This window comes from Ambystoma mexicanum, chromosome 12 (genome assembly GCF_040938575.1).
Source record: "Ambystoma mexicanum isolate Mex_15411 chromosome 12, UKY_AmexF1_1, whole genome shotgun sequence".
Taxonomy (NCBI): domain Eukaryota; kingdom Metazoa; phylum Chordata; class Amphibia; order Caudata; family Ambystomatidae; genus Ambystoma; species Ambystoma mexicanum.
This window is the reverse complement of record NC_090936.1, coordinates 422231621-422254755: the sequence shown is the minus strand read 5'-3', so window position 1 is coordinate 422254755 and position 23135 is coordinate 422231621. Positions and strand designations below refer to the sequence as shown.

Here is a 23135-nt window from a genome sequence, read left to right as displayed (position 1 = left end):
AGATCATATGACTCGGTGAGAAGCCGCCTATGGGAACTTAACTTGAAATACATGATGTTTTTCCCAGCAAAGTTGAAGGTGCTGTCGGGGGGGGGGGGGGAGGTGGGAGTCATGGTTTTTCACTTCTCTGAGGGAGGTGTGGGATTGGCTGGACACAAGGGCGCAGAAAGTGGAGGTCCATCCGGGGGAGTTGAAGGAGAAGGGAGACTGGGGGGGTGGAGGGTAATGGGCAGGGCCGAGGGAGAACGAGCAAGGGACAGTGCTTCAGAAGGGGGGACAGTTTGGGGAGTGAAGGGAGGGTGGAGGAGGGGAGTTCAATGTCAGGGAGACGTCATGGGGAAAACGGTGGAGCTCCTAATCTAAGGCGCCACTGTCTGCTAGCCCTATGGGTGGGGAGGAAGGAGGGCTGAGTAGATCGGGGGGTCTACAGTTACGAAAAAGGGTAGGAGGGAGGGTGGGATTTCGGGGAGGTTGGGGTACTCCCGGTAGAGGGGGAGGAGTGGGGCAGGGTTGGGGGGGTGGGTGGGGACGGGGTGAGGGGAAACGCACCAAGTTGGGGATGGGTGCGAGGAGGGGAGGGGTGTCCGGAGAGAGGTCATGGCTCGACACAGCAGCAAAAAAGGGGAGGGGGGAGAACGGAGGTGATGCTGGATGTAGGTGGTAGGATTGTGGAGAGGTGGAAGGGGTTCACTTGAACAGGGAGCTAATGGGGGCATGGCTAAAAGAGGAGGTTTGAAAATTGGGATATGGAAGTCCAGAGATTAGGGAGTTATCAAAAGAGACGGAGGGTGGGGGAGTTTCTGAAACGACAGGGGATACAGGTGGCCTTGATTCAAAAGACGCATGCGAGTACAGAGATGTTGGGAAAACTGAGGAAACTATGGGGGGGGGGGGGCAGATAGTGAGTATGGCGTACTCCACTCAGACTCGAGGGATGCTTATCTGGGTGGCGAAGGGGGTCCCGCTGGAAGTGGAGGTGGTGACGAAGGATGAGATGGGCAGAACGGTACTGGCACAGTGTTTGTCGGAAGGTAGAATAATCTGCCTGGTTAACTCTTATGCACTAAAGGTGGCCGATAAGGAGTATTTACCCCCGGTACTGCGCATGATGGGGGCGTATAGGGGACAGATGGTAATATGGGGAGGGGATTTTAATTGTCATTTGGATGACCGACTCGATGCGTCGGGGAGTAGGGGGTCCCTAAAAGATATATGGCGGGGTTTCTTCAGGATATAATGCAGGAATTTGATTTGGTGGAGGTGTGAAGGGAGAAGCACGAGGAGGAGAGGGGTTTTTCCTACTACTCGGGGGTGCATGGCACGTATTTGCGCCTTGACTACGTTATAACTGGAAGGGAGTACTGCCAGTTCTTTGGGGAGGCAACGTACTTGAGCCGCACCTTATCAGACCACTCCCCCTTGGTGGCAACGCTGTTTGGACCCAATGAGAACCCCCAGCGGAGGTTAAGGAGTTTACAGAGGGAGACGTTGCGGGATGGGGCATTTGTGGCGGAACTCAGGGAAGGGATTAGATCATATTTCAAACTGAATGAGGGCTCGGTGTCATCTAGGGGAGTGCTTTGGGATGCCTTTAAGGCGACAGTGAGGGGGAAGTGTCTCTCTGACAGCGGGAATACGTAAAAGGCTTTTAGATACGCTACAACGAACAGAGGTTCAGGTGGCGGAGTTGACTAGGGAGGCGGCGAGAGGTGTAGAGGTGGGGGAGGCATTGGCACAGAAGCTGACGTTTTACCAGGAGACTCTGGTGGAGCTGTCACATTTTGATTCCGGTAGGCGTGATGTTAGGCTGCATGGGGAGGGGGACAGACCAGGCAAACTGTTGGCGTGGTTGATTGATAGGGAAAACCCTTGTCTGGTAATAACTCAGCTAAGGTCAAATACTGGGAAGGTAGTGGGAACTCAGAAAGAGATTACCGACGTCTTTGAAGCATTCTACAGGGAATTATACATAAGTGAAGGTGGATATGTAGATGATGAGGTGGAGGACGTTCTGGAATCGTTGCAGTTACCAAAACTGGGGGATAACCTGCGGGAGGAATTGGAAGCCCCAATAGAGGAGGGGGACATTCGTTGGGCGATCCGTATGATGAGGGGAACAGTGCCGGGAAGTGATGGGCTCCCGCTGGAGTTTTATTCAATGTTTGCTGACCTCCTGGCCCTGCAACTGCAATTAGTTTATGAAGAGGCTTTCCAGAAGGGCTGCCTCCCGGAGTCAATGGGGGAGGCAGTGATAACGGTAATTTTGAAAGAGGGGAAAGATCCGAGAGATTGTGCGGCGTATCAGCCCATTTCCTTACTGAATGTAGACGGGAACATTTTGGGGAAAATCCTGGCGGCTAGGCTAGTGGTGGTGGTGCCCAATCTGGTCCACCCGGACCAATGTGGGTTAATTGGGGGCAGGAGCACATCGGGCAATATTTCCCGACTGCACCACGTTATGGATTCCGTGAAGTCACAGCGGCGTGCGATGGCGATAGCCTCATTTGACGCCATGAAGGCGTTCGATTGTTTGGAGTGGAAATGGTTGTTTGGAGTGCTACAGGAATTTGGGTTTGGGGAAAAAATACGTAGCTGGTTGGCCCGGTTGCATAAAAAGCCGATGGCGATGGTGAGGACTAATAATTGGGTGTCTGAAATGTGGGAGTTGGAAAGGGGGAGAAGGCAGCGGTGTGCAGCCTCCCCAATTTTGTTTGCCCTAGCCATAGAACCATCGGCGGCATTCCTGCGGCAAGAGATGGGGGAAGCGGGAATTGAGGTGGGGGGGGCAAAAACATGTAGTTTCCCTTTATACGGACGGTCTGTTATATGTGACGGATCCCGAGATCTACCTCTCAGAGCGGTTAGAGATTTTGCAGAAGTTCAGAAGGATGTCGGGCTTCCGTATTAATTTGGGGAAATCGGTTCTCTTCCTGTTAGGGGACTTGAGGGATCGTCCATTGGAGGAGCTACCAGAGCTGGGGATAAAGGGGAAACCGGAGTCATTTCAGTATCTGGGGATACGGGTGTTCCATGAGGTTACAGAAACGTTTGTTTCTGTACCATGAGGGTACAGAAACAACACAGGGAGGGCGCTGTCCAAAATAGGAGACTCCATTCAACTATGGAAAGTATTGCCTCTTTCGTTGATGGGTAGGGTGGCACTTTGTAAAATGGTGGTTCTCCTGCGGCTGCTTTACTTCATCACCAACATCCGTATGTGGCTAAGAAAATATTCTTTAAAATGTTGGATGTCAAAATTAGGGAGCTATTGTGGGGTGTGGGGGAGGAGGAGGGTGTCCTTGGGGATTTTGCCAATGGACTTGATAGGAAGGTGGAATTGGGTCTTCCGCATTACGAGCAATACTTCGTGGCGGCACAATTGCAATCAGTGCTAGCGTGGGACCAACTGGGGGGGAAACCCTCAAGGCATTGATAGGGACTTGGCCGACGAATATTAGACTGGCAGAGTTACTATGGCGCCCAGTAGGCGCAATGGGGAGGACTTTAGTGTTTGAAGCGGTGAGGGAGGAAATACATGGGTGGTAGGGGGTTGAAGGGGAGGTATGAGGGTGGTCTTTCGTGGGGTGCGGACCAGTCGCTTCGTCAGTGTTAGGAAAGATTTCTTAATACTGGGTAATTTTCCTTCCATGTGGCAACCCGCTAAACTTTTTGGTGTTGTTTTCACCATGATCTAGACTTTGCCAGAGAAGTGCAGCCTTCTGCCGTACTCCTCTGGGCTTTCGCTCCATTCTTACTGGGAAACTGACATGCCCTTAAGACAGTCAGCACCGGGAAACATTTTCCGTAGTTGCTTTATCATGTTGCAGCTTTCGCGCAACAGGGCACAAGAGGGCACTGTAAGCTAAGTTACTGCTCTCTTGGGTCTCTAGTCTTCTACAGACCCTAGATACTCTCTTTGAATTGTAAATGAACGGTGCAAGTGAATCACAGACGGGATTGGTGGCAGAGATTGTTTCTTGTTTTTTTGAGCTCCTTTTGGCGTTTTAAGCGAGTTTCTCGCGCTTAGCCCAAAATGGTGGCCTGGTTCCCAAAATGGCCAGACCACAAGGCTCTTTGTCCTGTCCGCTGACTGTCTTGCCCCCTTCACCTCCCCCTGGTCGAGCCGACCCGGGGCCTTCCTTATTTGGGCATGTACTTTCCCGCGAAACACAGATGCTGTTGCAGGCTTCTACAGGCCTTGTGTGTGCCTCCAGGATGGGGGGCTGGGAAGTCTGGTCCCAATACACATCCTGGGCGCCAGAGAGTCTAGGGTGGTGTGAATGCCTGGGACCCCCGTGGTCCGTGATAGGTCCACATATGGTGTGAGTGTTTTATGAGCGGATCTCCCATTGGGCCCCCTCCGTTTTGGCGCAAAGGGAACCGCGGATAAGAGGGGGCTGGAAACGCCACTACCAGGTCGATCTCCTGAGTTCTCACAAACAAAGGAATACAGGAGCCAAATATCCTGCAACCACGAGGCTGAACCGAGGATTCGCTGGTGACCCGCTGAAGGACTGCTCCTCTGCACTGCTGTCGCTTTGTGAAACCCTTTCTACCTTGGATCGAACGAGAAGGCCTCTACTGGTACTTCGACCCTTGGAATAGTGGGAACAACTATTCTCGGCATCTTCACCATCTCCTGCACGTAAGCCTTCGGAAGTGTCTCTGGGCCATCCAGCAGACTGACCCGCCTACCCAGGAGTCTTGCTCTGTAACCGCCGTCAGGTTGTGTTGTATTACGAGTCCTTGTCACTCTCACACGATTCGTACACTTGGCATTCCCAGGTCTGAAGTGAGTAGTGTACATTTGGCTGAAATACACACGGCCGCTCCGTTGCCCTGCTGTGGTAACAAACTGTGCGAGTTCACTGCGTTTGGGACATCCTCAACTCAACTTCTGCTGCTGCGGAATCTACATAACGCCGAGACGTCCCCTGCTCGTATCTGAACCTGCCAGCAGTGAAACTGACGCGGAGAAGCCTGGGTCTGCCTGCATCGGGGACCGGTGAGTAGCATCGCTAGGAACTGGTCGCCCTCCTGCAGGAGCCCATAGCTTTTCCCCCGCTGTGTCTAACAGCACGCCTTTCCATACTCGCGCTCTGCTTCTGCCCCCAGTGGAGGCTGCGCATGAGACGCGGAGCTCTGTTCATCTTCAATCGTTCATTGAACTAAACTGCCCGATTCCCTCAAAGAGACTCACCTTTTTGCCCGTTGGCACCAGCGTGTGCAGGTACTTTTGAGCACAAGGCTCCACTCTTCGTAGGGCTTGGACTTCCTTTTAGTTAGGTGCCTCTGAAGGAGGACTGGGTCTAATTATTATTCGCACTGCCTGTTTTCCTCCCCATCTAGGTTGTCTACACATTTCGTGCATCTAACTCGTTAGACTCGTTTGTATTTGTATTTCTGAGGCTTGTGGAATCTGCTTAGATCACATGCTGTGCATAGGCCGACATCTAGTGGAAGCTGCAGAGTATTAGTTTGTTTTTCGAAACTCGAAAATGGGCGTCGACACAGGGCGTGCCAGTAATACTATCCCTAGTGTGACGTCCACTGTACCCAAGATCCCTCACGCGTCTAGGATCCTCAGATTGTTTTTTTCCGCCATACTGGTCGGAAGCATTTTGCGGAGTCCCCTGGCCTTAGCCATATTCTTGCTAAAAATTTAAAATAATAATCTATTGACATCCTTCCCCACCCCAACGTCGAACTTCGACACTCGACGCCGGCTGGAGAAGAAATCGACCGTCGCCTGCTGCACGACGGATTTGGGCCTCGGAAGGCCGCTGGCCTCGGCCCGGACCTCGGAAGACCGCTGGCCTCGGCCCGGGCCTGGAAGGCCGCTGGCCTCGGCCCTGCAAGTAGGGAGAGTGGGGGGTGGTACATACTCTACACTCTTGGTATATAGGTACACCTTATACATTTCCTACACTTTACAGCCCGCTGCCTCAAGGTGCGTATGGAGGGTACCCCTTTTCAATTCTGCCCCAAGTGCAATCGCAAATACCCTTGGGTCGACAGGCACACCACGTGCAATCTCTGCTTGCCGATGGACCACCCCGAAGCGAACTGCAGAGCGTGTAGTAGGTTTAAACCTAAGACACTTAAGGACCGTTCGACGAAGCGTTGGGCCCACCACGCCAGGCAGGCGGCCATGGAAGCGGAGGGCGCCTTCAGCGATGGCAGCAACGCCGTACTTTCAGACAGCGAGGGCATTACGGCGTCGAAAGACAGCCGAGCGCAGGTCCCCGACCTCAGAAGGTCGTCCCGCAGGGCGGCTATGTGGAAGACCCCCGGCGACACAAGCGCTTCACATACTACACACACTAAACACACTAAGTCCAACCGAGACTCGACGATGTCGAGTTCTCGGAAAGAGGCACAGACAGAACGGTCCGATTCGGTGTCCTCTGGGCGCTCTCGATCAAGATCGCCGCATGACTCCAGGCAATCATCCACTCTTGCCAAGAGTGCCTCGCTCCCTAGGCTAACAGAAGTTCGATTGTCGGAAGACGAAGACGACTTCCACCCCCAGGCCGCGCTCCAGGAGTCGGAGCCCGCAATTATAGCCAGCGAGGCCCCACGCTCGAAGGACAGGGACACCTCTCCCGATCCTCGACGCCAGGCGTCGAAAAACTCCAGAGCCACTAAGGGACAGGGAAAACATTTTTCTACGCACGGGGAGGGGGGAAAACAGCAGAAGAAACTACCTGTACATTCTTCCACACCTGTGAAACACTCCACCCCCCCCCCCCCTAAACAGACAAATAAACCCAGGTCTGCTGATAGGTCCACAACCAGCAAAGCTACTCAAGATAAATCCCATAGACTTGCTGAGAGAGTCATTCCCAGTTCCAAAAAATAGTCCAGTGAAGACATAGATAGGGTCATGTCAAGAATGTCTTCTTTGGCTGATTTTTATGATAAAAATCCAGAACATTTCCTCTCGTATGATCCACAAGGGGCCACACCCTCAGGCTCTACTGATCCCCCCCCCCTGAGTAAAAAGGCCCGGTTTGAAACTCCGATGAGGTCACAACCCTTCGAGGTACAACCTTACGCAAGACCATACTCGCGGTATCAAGGGGAGGATTCCTTTTGTGAAGACCAAGAATTTGGTATGATAGAAGAGCAAACCGGGACGGGCTACTATGGGGATGATGAGGACCAGGAAGAAGAAGAGGATGACCCGGAAACATACAGAGTCGATTCCCCGGTAGAGAACGAAGCCCCGGTTACCGACTCCCCGGTCGATAACCAACCCCTCCTAAATGAGGTTCTCGCTCGCGCAGCAGAACATTTCCACATTGACACCCACGGTGTACAGGAGGAAAGGAACTTCGCAGAAGAGTTTGTGGGAGAAAGGAGGCCTGTTGCCCAGACCATCCCTATCCTTAAATCCATTCAGCGGAGAATAGATCTGTCCCTGGTGGACCCAAACCTCACCAGAGCAGTCAATCCCAGGGTTGAAAAACTTTTCAGGGCGGTACAGTCTGACCCTCTCTATAAAAGAGGACATCTGAAGCCAGACTCCCTAGTTGTCACCAACACTCGTAAGAGGGCTGGGACACCCTTGTCTTCGTCAGAAGCTCCTCCCGACAAGGAGAGCAAAAAACTATACGGTTTCGGCAGGAAGGTAGCCTCAACGTCCGCCTATCAAGCAAGGATTGCTAACTCCACCACCCTGTTGGCCAGCTACAACTGCCATCAGTGGGAAGAAGTCGCGGCACTCATAGCCTCTGCTCCTGAACCGTTAAAGGGCCAATTAGCTCGGATTTCCGCAGAGGGTAGAGCCGTGTCTGGTTGCATTTTGAAAGCAACCTTCGACGCCGCGGACAACGCAGGCAGATTGATAGCGGAGGGCACTGTTATCAAGAGACATGCGTGGTTACGGCAGTCTGGTTTTAAAGCAGAAACCCAGGCATCATTGTTGGACAAACCGGTGGAAACCGATCTGTTTGGTAAGGCGGTCGAAGACGCACTGAAAAATGCCAAGGACGAATACGAGACTCTCAAATCCCTTGGCCAGTTAACCAATAAACCCCCTAACCATAGAGGGAATAGTAATTTTCGTCGCCCACGCGGCCAAAATTCCCAGAGAGGATCTAACTATTCCCAGGGGCAGGGTACACAGTGGAACAACAACCAACAGTCTACCCAGGGTTACGGCAGAGGTAATAGGAGAGGTCGTGGTAAAGGCAGAGGCAGCCCCAGCAAGGGAGGCGGCACGCCTCCACCAAAGCAGTGACGCTCAGTTTAGGGTCCCTTCTCATGCAACCCGAGTAGGGGGACGCATTTCAAACTTCACCCAGGCTTGGGAAGGGATCACATCAGACAGATGGGTGCTGTCAACAGTATCCACAGGATATTGTATAGAGCTACTGCAGCGTCCCCGGAACCATCCTCCACGACAAAGAGTACACTCCTTAGAACATCAGAAGATTCTCCTCGAGGAGATCGCCATTCTTCTACAAAAGGACGCGATAAAACTCGTACCAGGACACCAGGTAAACAAGGGTATTTATTCAACTTACTTCCTTGTGCCAAAGAAAGACTTGACAATGCACCCAGTATTGGACTTACGGCCTGCCAATAAGTATGTCAAGCCCCAAAAATTTCGTATGACCACGCTACAAGAGGTAATCCCCCTCCTAAAAAAGGGGGATTACATGGCAACCTTGGATATGAAAGATGCTTATTTTCATATTTCCATGTTCCCAGCGCACAGAAAGTACTTGCGCTTCAAGGTGGACAGTCGCCACTACCAATTCAAGGTACTGCCCTTCGGGATAGCTTCAGCACCAAGGGTATTCACCAAGGTACTGGCGGTGGCGGCTGCACACCTACGCAGGGAGGCAATCCCAGTGTACCCTTATCTGGACGACTGGCTCATAACGGGGAAACCCCAGGAATTTGCAGGACAAACATTCAAAGGACTATCGACCTCCTCCACGAGGCTTCTCAATCAACGAGAAGAAGTCAAGCCTGGTGCCAAGCACCTCCAAACAATTCCTAGGAACAATCCTGGATTGGTTGACCTTTCCTTCAGAAGAAAGAATTCGGAATATGCTACTGCAAATTCCGCATTATCAGTCCGGTCAACAAATAACGGTACGCAAAGCAATGCATTTACTGGGCATGATGGCGTCATGTATTTACCTGGTCCCCCACGCGCGCCTGCACATGCGTCCCATGCAGGAATGGTTGGCGACAGTGGTCTCAGGCAAGTGGTCAGTGGGACGATCTAGTGGTCGTTTCGCCAACACTGGTACAAAGCCCTCACTGGTGGACAAGAGAGAATCTCGCACAGGGGAAACCCATTTACGATTCCGAAGTACGGGCAGTAGTCACTACAGATGAATGTCTGACGGGGTGGGGAGCTCACTATCTCCACTACACAGCTCAGGGTCTCTGGTCTCACTCAGTGACCAAGAACCACATCAACCTGCTAGAGCTGCTGGCAGTATTCAGAGCGCTTCAGGCGTTCGAGCCCCACCTACTAAACCTGTCAGTGCAAATCCGGACGGACATCACTACATCCATGTTCTACCTGAACAAGCAAGGAGGGACTCGCTTGCCAAATCTGTCCAAGCTTGCCCAGGATATGGGCACTCAGACGGAACATCTTCCTGTCATCACAACATGTTCCAGGGGAGCTCAATTCCTTAGCGAATGCTCTGAGCAGAGACTCCCTTCCAGAGGAACACGAATGGGTTCTTCACAGAGAGGTCGTAGAAGATATCTTCTCTCAGTGGGGTTTCCCCATTATAGACCTATTCGCCACAAGCGAAAACAGACAATGCCCAGGATTTGCATCCAGGTTCCCCCAACCATACTCCCAGGGGAACGCCCTGTGGATGAACTGGTCAGGGATGTTTGCGTACGCTTTTCCACCAACTCCTCTCATCAGGAAAGTGGTGAACAAGATGAACAGGGAATCGATGACGCTCGTCCTAGTTGCTCCCATGTGGGCTAGACAACCGTGGTTCCCACACCTACGCAGGATGGCGGTGTGCGAGCCCATCAAACTTCCAGCCTGGTACAACCTACTGTCCCAGTACCAAGGTCAAACAGTGCACCAGCAACCCAACTCAATGAACCTGGCAGCATGGCTCCTGAGGTCATAGAGTTTGGACACCTCAATTTGCCACAGAGGTGTATGGACATCCTAAAGGAATCTAGGAAACCAAACACAAGGCACTGTTACTTTGACAAGTGGAAGAGATTAATTATCTGGTGCCAGAATAGACAAATCAACCCAGTTGATTGCACTCCTTCCACTATTGTTACATACATGCTTCACCTGCTAGATGCAGGATTGGTTTTTAACTCACTGAAAGTACACCTGGCAGCCCTGTCGGCTTACACCACTTCCCATAGCAAGGTTTTGTGGTGGAAAGTACCAGTAGTTAAAGCCTTCATGGAAGGAGTAAAGAGACTTCACCCTCCTATTTCTAACCCACCACCAGGGTGGGACCTTAATGTGGTGCTAGCCAAGCTCATGGGCCCCCCTTTCGAACCCATGCATAAGAGCAGTCTCAAACACCTGACTTATAAAACGGCCTTCTTAGTAGCTATTACTTCTATAAGAAGGGTCAGTGAAATTCAGGCTCTGTCAGTGCAGGATCCCTTCTTTACTGTCCATAAAGACAAACTGGTTTTATGCACACACCCTAGGTTCTCACCTAAATTTATATCAAAATTCAATGTAAACCAGTCCATCGAGCTTCCGTCTTTCTTCCAGAACCCGCAAAGCTCGGCTGAGGTGAAACTACGCACCCTAGATGTGCGTAGAGCGGTCCTCTACTATGTAAATAAAACCAGACCGCTAAGAAAAACAGATCAACTGTTTGTCTCCGTAGCTACAGGCAGAGAGGGGGATCGCGTCTCTAAAGGTGCCATCTCGAAGTGGATTATTAACTGTATCCAGCTGTGTTACTCACTCTCTGAAAAAAACTCTGCCTTTCACGCCAAGGGCCCACTCTACAGAGGCATTGGGGCCACTCTGGCTTTCATTGCAAATGTACCCCTTGACACCATTTGCAAAGCAGCTACTTGGAGCTCTATTCACACTTTTACTCAGCATTACTGCATTGACACACATTCCAAGGCAGATACACAAGTGGGACAAGCGGTTCTAAGACACTTATTTGCTCATGACCCTTCTCACATCCCACCTCCTTCTTCTGGTACTGCTCGCTAATCTATGCACAGCATGTGATCTAAGCAGATTCCACAAGCCTCAGAAGGGATACATTACTCACCGTAATCGTATTTCTGATGCTTGTATCTGCTTAGATTCACATGCGACCCACCCTTCCTCCCCTCTGAGAGAAGGCGCATGATTGCTTGTAGTCTTACCTTTCTGCCTATCTGCTTGGATTATCTGTACTCACGCTACTCCTCATGCTACCTCATGTCAGAAAAAATACAATCTGAGGATCCTAGACTTGTGAGGGATCTTGGGTACAGTGGACGTCACACTAGGGATAGTATTACTGGCACGCCCTGTGCCGACGCCCATTTTCGAGTTTCGAAAAACAAACTGTAATACTCCGCAGCTTCCACTAGATGTCGGCCTATGCACAGCATGTGAATCTAAGCAGATACAAGCATCAGAAATACGATTACGTGAGTAATGTATCCCATATATTGTATTGGTTTTGTATGTGTTGGTTTACTTGAGTTTTATTGTGATTTCTCGCTACGGTCAATGTTACAAAGGCCTTGTAATAAATGTGTATATATTTTTAATATAACACCTGCTTGGAGTAATTTGTAAGTGTCCTTGTTTTGTGTGCTCATTGCGGGCTTTCAGTCACCCTCACCCCTCTTGAGACTTAGTCTTGACCGCCGCGATCGCTACCCTGATTGGTCTGGCTTGTCCAGAGGTTACCCTGTTCCAAGAAACTAGACTGGCTTTCTGAACCTCTGCCCCTCCAGGACAGAGGTCAGAAATCCGTCTTAACAGTCAGGTGATTGGGAGGATGGGGATACAGAGGCTTAGGGAGAAAGGTTGTGAGACGGTGTGGGATTTCTTTTAGGGTGGAAGGATGCTCACCTGCAAGGAATGGTGCCAGAAGTTTAACTTACCGCAGGGACTCTTTTTGATGTATGGGGCAGTGGTCCGGAGAATGGCGGAATTATGGGAAGGAATTCCTACAGAGCCGGAGCCCTGTCCGGTGCTCCGAGTGCTACTAGACCGGACGGGGGGCTAGGACGCGTATTGCGCTGGTTTATAGTGTGCTTCGAGAGGGGAATGCAGAGGGGGTATTAAAGGTTAAGGAGAGGTGGGAGTTGGACATGGGGTGCCCAATACCAGATAAAGAATGGGCGCAGGTCTGGGAACTGGTTCGGAAAACATCCAGGAACGCCCGCTTTCAGTTGGTCCAATTTAATATTTTACATAGGGTATATGTTACCCCGGTGGTGCTCAAGGCTATGAATGGGGATCTTTCAGATGCATGTCCCAGATGTGGATCAGCACAGGTAGGGTTCTGGCATATAGCATGGGAGTGCAAGACAATAGCTGAGTATTGAGAGGAGGTTCTGAGTGGAGTCAATGGGTTGTTGGGAACCAATTGGGACCGCAGCCCAGAAATTTGCCTGTGGGGTAAGCTGACGGGGGGGGGGGGTAGGCACGGACTGAGGAACAGAATGGGCTGGTTTTTGCTCATTTTAGCTAAGCGTTGTATGGCAATAGCGTGGAAATCCCCACAGGGCCCGGCAGTTAATGGCGGATGGATGTGCGGAGATGGGGAGTAGCGGAGTTAACGCTGCTACAGAATGCAGACTCAGAGGCGGAGCGTGCAGATGTAACGATTCATTGGGCCATATTGTTAGATGACTTATCGAGAGACAATTATTTACGACGTCCGTGAAAAATTGGCGGCAGGAAGGAATAAATAAGGAGATCAAAATCTGAAGGGGAATATGGTGATGGGAGTTGTTAGCTGAACCACCTAGTTTGTATATATTCATGGACAAGGAAGAGTTGCAGGCTGGGGTCGATGCGGCGAGCGGAAATCAACAGACTTATATGGACACTGAAAGGTGGGAGGGCTTAGGGGGTGGGAGGGGCCGGGAAGTTGTTGAAATTGTTCAATTGGAAACTTGGAAGATATTTACGGGGAGGAATATTAGGAGTTTGGGGGAAGCGATGGGTGGGGGGGCGTTCTAGGGTTGTTATAATAAAATAAAATGCCAATAGAGGGTTTAAAAAAAAAAAGAATAAGTAAAAGTGCAGCCAGCTGGTGGTAAGTGCAAGGGTAAGTGCAGACAACAGGTGTCCAGTGCTGGTAGGGGAATTGTAGGGATACAGAAAACAGTCCCCAAGTGCAGGGGTTGCCAAGGAGGCAGTGCAGGTGTGCAACATTACGATAGCCCAAGGCAAGGGGCAGGATCCTACTAAGAAATGCGGGCAGTGTCAGTCAATACTTGCTGTGAGTCGTTGGTGTGGACATAAGGTGGTGGCAAAAGGGTCACAGAGGTAGCTGTTTGTGGACAGTGAAGACAGAATGAGGAAGGAGAACGGAGATTGGGGGAGGAAGGAAAATAGGGGTGGAGTGGGGAGAATAAAGGCAGAGGGTTTAAGCTAATCGAGTGAGAGGGGGTGAAGTGAGTTGGGGGAATGAATCTCAAGAGGGGAGGTGGAAGGAGTGCGTAGCGGGAGGGAGGAAAGAGAACCACACAAGGTTAAGAGGCACATCAATGAGGAAGGAACCTCAAGGAGGAGGGTGTAAAGACTGGAGGGGGGTGCCTGTACTTCTGCTCTCTATATGGTAGAGGAGAGGCACAGAGGACCCAAGCCAAGATTCTCTATTCGGTAACTATGGTTGAGCAATCAAGGCCTAGCTTCTCAGGAGGTGATGCAGGCTGGTTCTTAAGTACAGTGTAGTCCCCAATCCCCCACAAAGGAATGTCCAGACACTGTATTAGTTAAAACACAGTCTTTATATAATTAATATTCAAGGTTATGTACACTATCACAATAACTCACTTTGTGCTCAGAAAATCAATAATGGTAAATATATACAGTTCTAAAGTGGTACCACATTTATTATCAGATCTGATTAAAGTGCATCAACTATACTGTCAAAATGCCACACAGATCAATAAAGAGGAAACTAGCAGTAGAGAGGGGAAGGAAAGCAAGATGCTTGAACAATTGGCATAATACTGGCCTTTACCAACTAGGCACAATTCTGTGTGGAGATCCCACCACCTGGGCAACCTGTAAAGCAAAGATGTATCACAAGGCCAGTCCATATATTGTTCTACGAGTCTTATTTCCCTCTACAATAGTTCTACAGCCTCAATGTACCTGGAATTGTAGCGTTCGTCGTCGGGGAATCGACGGCCCTTCTTGAGTGCCCTCCCTTTAAGGCAGGAGTCACGGGTCGTCGAACGTCCGACGAAGAACAGGGTGAACTACGGCGGTGAAGTGGCAGCTTCGTTCCTAGCAGTGCTCGTTGATGACGGAGCGTAGGCGTCCTGCAAGGAAGAGGCATGCGAGGCACCTCAGTGACGGTATTTCCGGACCGCAAAGAGATGTTGAAGGACTGTGGCCCAGCAAGGGCGTCGAGTCGTCGGCGTCTGTGTTCTTTAGGTGGTGGTAAACCCACTGGCGGATGCTCCTCGGCGCGTCGACGTTCGGGCCTTCTCCAGCGGGATAAAGCGGGCGGCGATGCAGACGAGAGCATCCTTGGCTCAAATTACGTTCTTATGCAAACGGGAGCACGGCGGCTCCAGTCGGCGACGGCGGTCGTCGACAGTAGCGGACAACAGTCCGGGTGCTTCTCTTTGGGATTCCGCAGCAGTCCCCGTCTCGGGTCGGCAGCCTGTCGAAGGTCGGTCTACCAGGGAGTTTTGGCAAAGATCAGCTGGTGCACGATGGTCCCTCGTAGCTCGGGAAGAGGGCTCCTTACCACCTCCTCTCTGGGTCAGTTCTTGAAGACACAGCAGCTTTCAGATTGTGAAGGAGAGCAACAGCAATTCTTCTCTTCCAGCAGGGCTTCAAGGTTAAGCTTCAGTTTCACTCCAGTTACTCTTCAGCTTCTGAACACGAATTCTAGCAGTGAGAGGCCCCCAGATATACTAGTTGATCTCCCATTCATTCTGCTGGGTCACACTCAGGCAACCAATCGGTCAGGGCATTCATGCAGGCAGGCAGACAATCAGGTGCATAGTGCATTCAGGCCATTCACTTCTCTCCAGACACTCACAAGTTATGTGTATTGGGACAAGTACCCAGCCATTCAACACTCTACACTGCATTCATACCAGTTTCGGACAGGGCTGTCTCAGTCATTGTGTCAAACACCAGATACTAGACACCCACAACACAGAATGCATATTCGTCACACACTCCATTCACCCAGGTCCCACCCACAGGATGTACCCACAACATAGTCACTGGGAAGGCTCCAGCCTGTCTGGCCTGGACTTCACAACAACACCATATATGGCACTTCCACCCAACGGCCAGTTGGGGGGAAGGGACAGAGTCGGGGCTTCCCAGGACTTTGGGAAAACAAGATAACAGGCAATAGAATTCAAGAGGCCACAGGGGCCATCTTGTTTCCTATCAGGAATCAACTGATTCAAATGACAGGGCCTGGGTATCCCAAAATGGAGGATACTCAGAGTACCTGTCAAATTCAGCATGGAGCTGCCACCAGCCCATACCCTGCTCTGTTTGATTGTACCCCCACCCATGGGTGCCATAAGGGTATCCCATGTGCCTGTACACCAAACCAAAAGAGAGGTGCACCGCCAGGAGTCCCACATGAACTCCTGCAAAGAAAACATGACAGAACACACGATAAAAAGCAGTAAAGGACAATGATACGGAGGCCCTGTCCCTCCGATGCATTTCCAGCATCACAGAGGGTGTGTGGAAGAACGGGGAGGATGCGCTCAGAGGAAAGCAGAGAAAGAGCCTGTGAGCCCGAAACCGGAGCTGGTGGAGACTAGGAAAGGTAGAGCTACATGTATGTGGTGAAACATCAAGCAGGAAATAGAAGGGAGAGACGGGAAGAGTTGCCCTTGGTGCTATCTATCCAGGAGGAGGGTGAAGACCGGGTTTGTGAGAATAGAGCCAGGACCCATAAGCAGGTAGGTGGCGAGAATTTGGACGCTGAGCTTGTAGACAAAGTACGTTTGCCAGCCACCTTATGGGAGCTTTGGGATTTAGACATCCATTATCTTACCACAGCCTTCATTAGCAAACTGTCCTAGTGTATACTCTGAAGACCCACTGAAAGGTCCTCCTGTAACATTCGGGGTGTGAAGCTGAAAATCGCAACCTACAGAGCAAAGAGACTAGAAATAAATGTAGGGAATCTTAAATCCCCAGATCTGTGAGTGACTGAACTCCTCATTCCCCCTGACAGAGGAACCCAGACCAGGTTTTTGGAGACTGAAGACTCAGCCAATGAGGTGGGGACACCATCCTTTTGTTTCGTGTTTCTGTTTCGTTATACTGATTTTGGAATTAAATTGTAACTATCATAATACACCCTTGTTTAATTATAAAACTCTGTTGATCCTACCTGTCTTCATGACATCATCCACTACACCTGGACAGCCTGCAGAGCGACATAATCTGCTGTAAGCGCTGATGTTAAACATGCTTGTAACCTTTGCTGCATAGGTTGAGGGAAAGTGTTATCTGTTCTCTGTTAACAATGTGGTTATTGGTTTTAAATGATGCTATCCACCGCTGGCCATTCTCTGCTGAATTGGGTAATTGGTCTTTACAGGGCACTGTAAAGAATGAGCAACTGACCTACTTTGTCTTTATTCTGCAGGAGAAGCTCAAGTACTTTCCCGTCTGCGTTAACACTGGGATCCATGAGGAAGATGTTGCAGAGGAAGGTTTGGGAAGCCTTCCAAGAAATATAAGCTCCGTCAGCTCCCTGCTGCTGTTTAACACATCAGAAAATTTGTAAGTAACAGTGCCTGACCAAAGTGCTGAAATTCTGCCATGTACTTACACAATTTAAATGGTTATATCGCAAAATCCATGTAGCTACTAAGTGGGTTCCTTCCAGTATTATAAACTGCAATAATGTGTGTATTTTATGCATTGCAGTGTCTCTTGTACTGAGACATTCGTTGTTTAGCTCCTGGGATTAGGAAAGTACAAATCAGTTACTTGATCCACTTAAATGCTCCATACTTCATTAAAAGGCAGCTTTCTGTTTGTTTGCAGATCTATGCGCTGAAAGAGTTTTGGAAACTAGGCATGCCCAGGTTTTTATAAAGACCCCTGCTAGTCACTAGGGAGAATGCTTGAGTGGAAACTCAAAACAAGCCCCATTAAACTTCTGAGCTCCTCTTTTGTTTGCTTGTTCTGTGTGATGGAATCTATGGCCCTCATTATGAGTTTGCCGGTCCGGAAACAAGGGTCACCGGCAACCTGGCCGCTGGGCTAGTAATGAGCCGGAGGCACTGGGAGGTCAGGCGCCGGTAAATTATTCTGAGTCCGGCAGCAACTCGCCGGTAGCACAGGCAGGGTTACTGCTGGACTCGGAATGTGGCCCTATGTGTTCTACTTTAGGTATCTGGAACCTAGATGTTCAGCATAAGAGCATTGTTACAAGGGGATACAGTGATATGATAGAATATTTGATTGACACAATCAATCTTAGCAAGGGAGCAAACAGGATCACTTGGGAACCCCATCATTTGGAGGGTGCAGACTTGTGTTTTATGAGAGAAAGTAAGGGGGCACTCCGCAAAGGTCGGAGTGCAACACACTGATCCACATCCTACCAGGGAACGGGAAAGGAGAGGCTGCTCGAATCATCAGTGACCTGCTGTAAGGAATACAAGACCCTCATCACCAAAATTGTTGCCCACACTTCCCCAAAATACATCGCAGCAATAGGCCGGCTATCCATGAGAAACCTATTAGGACAACTCATATCCATCTCTTTGACTGCCATGTTTTCGATGGAAAAATAATCCTCAGAAGAGATGTGCGACTAGCAGTGTGAGAGAATGTGGACCCTCTCTAGATGGCTATCAACTGCAAAGCGATATAAGCATGGTTTTGAAACTGGCTGCGATCTCACGGAACGGAAGTAAACAAAAGCTATCTAGCTGTAGTGGTTTACTAAGAACATTCTGGAAGATCGTTAATCAGCAGCCACACAACAACAACTTGACAGTCAGTGCCTCGAGCGAGTCCTGGGTGAATCATATTGAGAACATCGTAGGTAAAGCAGTGGGTCTGAGAGAAGAGGGGCCATGGGCAACTGCAAAATGGGCACTCAAATGAAACAAAATGTGCATCACTAGCTACAAAAACAGTAAAGGCTAAAGGGCCCCAGGGTCAGATGGTGTCTGCTGTGCATTAATGAAACTCAACCGCATTAGATGTAGCAAAGTGCTTTACTGGCTATTTGCAGCCATCAGCTATTCTGGCTGCCTACCTGTCACCTGGGCCAAAGGTATCATGGTCCCTGTATATAAACGTGGCCCACACCTCGACCCTGACCGCTACCACATCTTGGCCATGCTGGATGCACCGCAAAGATTTTTGCCAGGGTTTTATTGGCCGAGCTAGAGGAATGGATGCAGCAAAACCAAATGTTCCCCTTCAGCCAACTGGGTTTCCAGAAGCACTGCGCTACCACAAATAACTTGATGTTACTCACCACCATAGTGGTGAGCACACACAATCTCCTTTGTGGACTTCAGTGCTGCGTTCAACACTGTGAACCGGGCAACACTCTGGTCAAAGCTAGACCTCTGGGGTATCCCACGCGGCCTACTTAACATCATTAGTTCACTATATCCAGACACGTCAGTGAGGGTAACAATCAATAACAATGGTAAATTAACCACCTCCATTACCACAATGACAGGGCTGAAGCAGGGCTGTGTCCTGGTACCGCTCCTCTTCAACCTACAAAAGGCAAATCTCTCATTTGACGTTGGCTACTAAAACATCATACCCCCTAAGATGGGGTCAACAGCCATTGCATAGCTATGCAGATCTTGTACTACTCAATCTTACTCCCAAAGGGTTGCAAGTATTATTAGATCTACTGATGACATTCGCAAACACCTATGGCCCAAGAATACATTTGAACAAAACTAAGATCATCACTTTCCAGGCTACTAAGTCCAAGAACAAGAGTAAATACTATTGGACATTACAGGGGACCATATTAGAAAAGGTTGGATGAATACAAATACTTGGGGGCGGGGGGGGGAGTAACCTTCAACAACCGACTAAACTGGGGAGCACACATCGAACACATGGAGCAAGAACGAAGACAACAGCTGGGTGCAACGTAGCATTCTGTTTTCTCCTTAGCAGCCCTCCCCACCGTCTATAAAATGAGGCGTCTACCCAAGCTTCTGTATGGGGGGGTTGGAGGGGTGGGTCTGCGGATGGAAAAAAGGTAAACCTAAAGATCTTGGAGAGCCACTGCATCAGCTCACGCCAGTTGGTTTCCCACTTTGTGAACTTTAATATCCACACTGCTAATATGGCATTGACAATGCAACAATCTATTTATTACAAAGATGTTAGTTCCCATAATAACTGCTCCAGGCACATGGCCTTAATAGTGGCAACAGCAATGGATTTGAATAAAGAGGTCACTTGCACGCCTACCTGGAAGACAGGAACCTGGTGGGAAGCGAAATGGGGCTCAACCTCCATCAACCTCCCACGAGCCAAATAGAAATGCATCCTGAAAGCTTGCCTATTGGATTACGATTGTGAACAGAAATTGATCCATTTAGCTGCAAAACACAGTAGTAAAGATTACATCGATGCTCAGCTGATGGCGCCAGCACCAGGAATGTACCACAAAGAATTTCCCAACTCATTTCTTCCCATGCAGTATCTAAGATTGAAATTCAATTTCGTGGACACCCTGGACAACATCGGGCCTAGAACGGCAATGCCCAAAGCAGATCGAACGTGCAGGCTCTGCAGAAACAATGCTATAGAAACCACCAAAAACATCTGCACATGCCCGGCACTTAAGCAAGGTAGACAAAGCACTACTGGCAGCTGGTGAAAACAACTCGCCATCTGGAGATACTGTGACAGCAACTATTGGAGGGCTATGACATCCATCGTATTTATCCTCTAACTGCCCATTGGAGAAATATAAAAATAATTCTAAGTGTCTATGGCAACAGGGAGCCACCTGAGAGTCATTATGCAGCAGTATAGACTAATTAATAATAGAGGAGCATACGAAAGCCATAGTTTGGAAAGGTGCTTCTGCACCCTCAACTCTATTAATGGAGGAGGGAAGGCAAAAACCTGTACTTGTTTTTCTTTTATAAAAAGCCTAATTTTAAAACTGTATTATAATACGAAAAATATAGAATAAAAATGATACAATTGGAAGCATATGGATAAATGGGATACCATCATTTCAACTTTATTTCGGCATAAATACCATAAAAGCACAGACATGATAGAAAAATACCAAATAAGCACATAGTGATGCGTTAAAATACAAGGAGGCAAAATATCATTTCATATGTTAAATAAATTCAACACAAATCGGCAGAAACAAGAACACATAAAAATGTGTAACTTGATACTTGATTTGACGAGCCTACCCTTCCAACTATTCCCAATTTCACACTGGGCATGATTTACAATCGGAAACAAACGTAAAGTACAATTCCTTAAGGTTCATAAATACATTAATGGAAGCATATGTGCCTCCCTCACAGCATTCACGTTAATCTTCCTGTCTTTATAGTTTTGCCCCTACTCTCCAAGCCAAGTCCAAGTAGCTTGCAACGCAGTAGACCACACTCATATTTTCACTGTTCCTAAATAATTGCAACGCCAGACCTGTACTGCCAATACCATAGTTGTTACATATTTGAAGGTATTTACCTCGGCCAACCCTATAACCTTTGCAGAAGAAAAAGAAATGGAGCACTGTTTCCTTGGACAGGCCACAAGCTGGGCAGAGACCATTCTCAATAAGGTACCGTTTTGATGTACGATAGGCCAAGTTCAATTGTAACAATCTGAACCTTTAAATAAAGGTTACGTCCCAGTGGAGGGACAACAAGATCAAGATAAACGTCAAACCCAGGTGTTAATTTAGAGTACAAGTAAAGCCTGCCAGCAGTCACCTCTATGCAATCGCTAGCCAGTCTCAATCTCTAGCAGCCTTCGCAGGGCCACTTTGGCCTTGCCAACATTGCTCCGAGTTATTCTCTGCGGGCAGAACCATAGGTCAGCCATGCCCATATGAGCCAGAAGTTTTTCTACATGCTGGAACCATGGTATGGACTTCCCACCCTCCGATTCCAGATTGTGGGACACCTACTCTCGGAAAGTCTGTAATTCAGGAGTCAACCACAATCCAATCCAAACCAAAATAACACTGGCCGATACTGAACCTCCTTTTTGGATTTGGTTTAATCCCAACTCGTAATAAATGGGAGCATAGGGGCAGCTTTTGGGAAGTCCCAAAAGCTTCTTAAGACAAACACGCTCAGCCAGAGCCACGTTGTTACATTTTGAGTATCCCCAAAGTTCTGCCACATAAGTGGCTGCTGGTTTTGCCTGGGCCAAGAGCATCTTGATTTCAGGCGAGCTGGCGCCCTGTCCATGCAAATAAAAAACCTTATAATACCTCCCCCATATTTTTCCATTGTCAAACTGGATTTGAGTAACTTGGGGGGGTCCAGTCTCCAGTGTCATTGAGTCTAACACCCAGAAAATCGTCATTGTGTACTTGTTTGAGTATTGACCCATTTATGGTCAGCAACGCTGTAATAAACTTTTTACGTCTGGGTCTGAAAACCAAGGTTTTGGTCTTGGCCATATGAATCTTAAGACTCCACTCTCCATTTTGTCATGAAAGCCTCCAGTGTGATTTTGAGTCCCTTCACGGATGTTGATAACAAGACGGAATAATCTGCAAAGAGGAGGATTGGGCAGGTCACCCACCCCAAATTCGGGGATCTAAGCAATTTAATTTTACATGGTGGACTACCTTGTTTATGTTCATCAGAAAAAATGGAGGCGCAAGGACCCATCCCTGTCGGACCACTCTAGCTACTGCAATGGTATCTGTAAGGCACGCCCATCCCCCCCCCCTGTCCCCAACCTACTTTGGCAGAGTTATCAGAGTAGAGCTGAATCAATATCTGACGAAGACAGCTGGAATCCTCCTCCTCACAAGAATTGCCCACATAGTCGCTCTCGAAATGCTATCAAACGCGCTCCTGAGGTCGGCGAAAACCGCATATACCCTCATCCCCCCTCAGGACCGTGTATTTTTGCGCAATCAAATAGAACCAGAACACCTGGTCCAATGTGCTTACCCCCGTAGAAAACCCTTCCAGCAAATAGTCAATAATACCATTCCCGTCCACCAACTCTGGTAAATGTGCTAGTAGGGCTTTAGCAAACATTTTCCCCACCCCATCCAGTAGGGAGATTAGGCTATAATTAGAGGGGTCATCGAGCCCTCCCTTTTTGTAAATTGTTATGATGGTAGCTTTATGCCAAGAAGGAGGAACCCTATTCTGTTTCAAACGAGCATTAAAAAAGAGGCACAAAATTGGAGCCCAAACCCCTGACCTCATCTCTAAACAGGTCGACAAGTAACAGATTGCGGCCCCAAGCCTTCCCTCCCTTCTCTGAGAGTATGGCATGGCAAACCTCCCCCAGTTGTAGTTGTATCGGTTCATGCCCATTCACACTTTCATAATAGTCAAGCAAGACATTTGGGTCTTGTATTATTGGGTCCAAACGGGTATCTCTGTTACCAAATACCTTGCTTGACCATTGGTGTTCCCAGTTTCTAACCTCCAAAATGTGCAGCAGTCGTCAGAGGTAGAGGCCACAAACATTTGATCCCATTTGGCCCGAACATGGGCCTCCTTTTTTTTTTTTTGTCTTAATTAGGGACTCGTAGGCCAGCCTCCGGGATCTCAGAAGTGGCTTATCCACATCCTTTCCTTTTTCCAAACACTTCAGTACACCACTCTTTGCTCGTCTACATTCCCTACCGTACCACGGGTTTGTTTTTATGGCACTTTTTAAATATTTTGACCAGCTTTTGTTACAAATGGTTGGGCAAGGTGGACATGGTCATTGTACACTTCGAGGATCCCTTGGTCCTCCT

General features: G+C 49.1%; 1 protein-coding gene across 2 annotated transcripts in view; it reads left to right on the top strand.

Annotated features, from left to right (window-relative positions):
* Nucleotides 1-23135, top strand: part of WASHC1 (WASH complex subunit 1) — an 820361-nt gene that overhangs the window by 485772 nt on the left and 311454 nt on the right. For both annotated transcript variants that reach the window (XM_069628575.1, XM_069628574.1), the window contains exon 5: nucleotides 16809-16945. In XM_069628575.1, the coding sequence (XP_069484676.1) occupies nucleotides 16809-16945 (137 nt within the window). The remainder of the gene's footprint in view (nucleotides 1-16808; nucleotides 16946-23135) is intronic.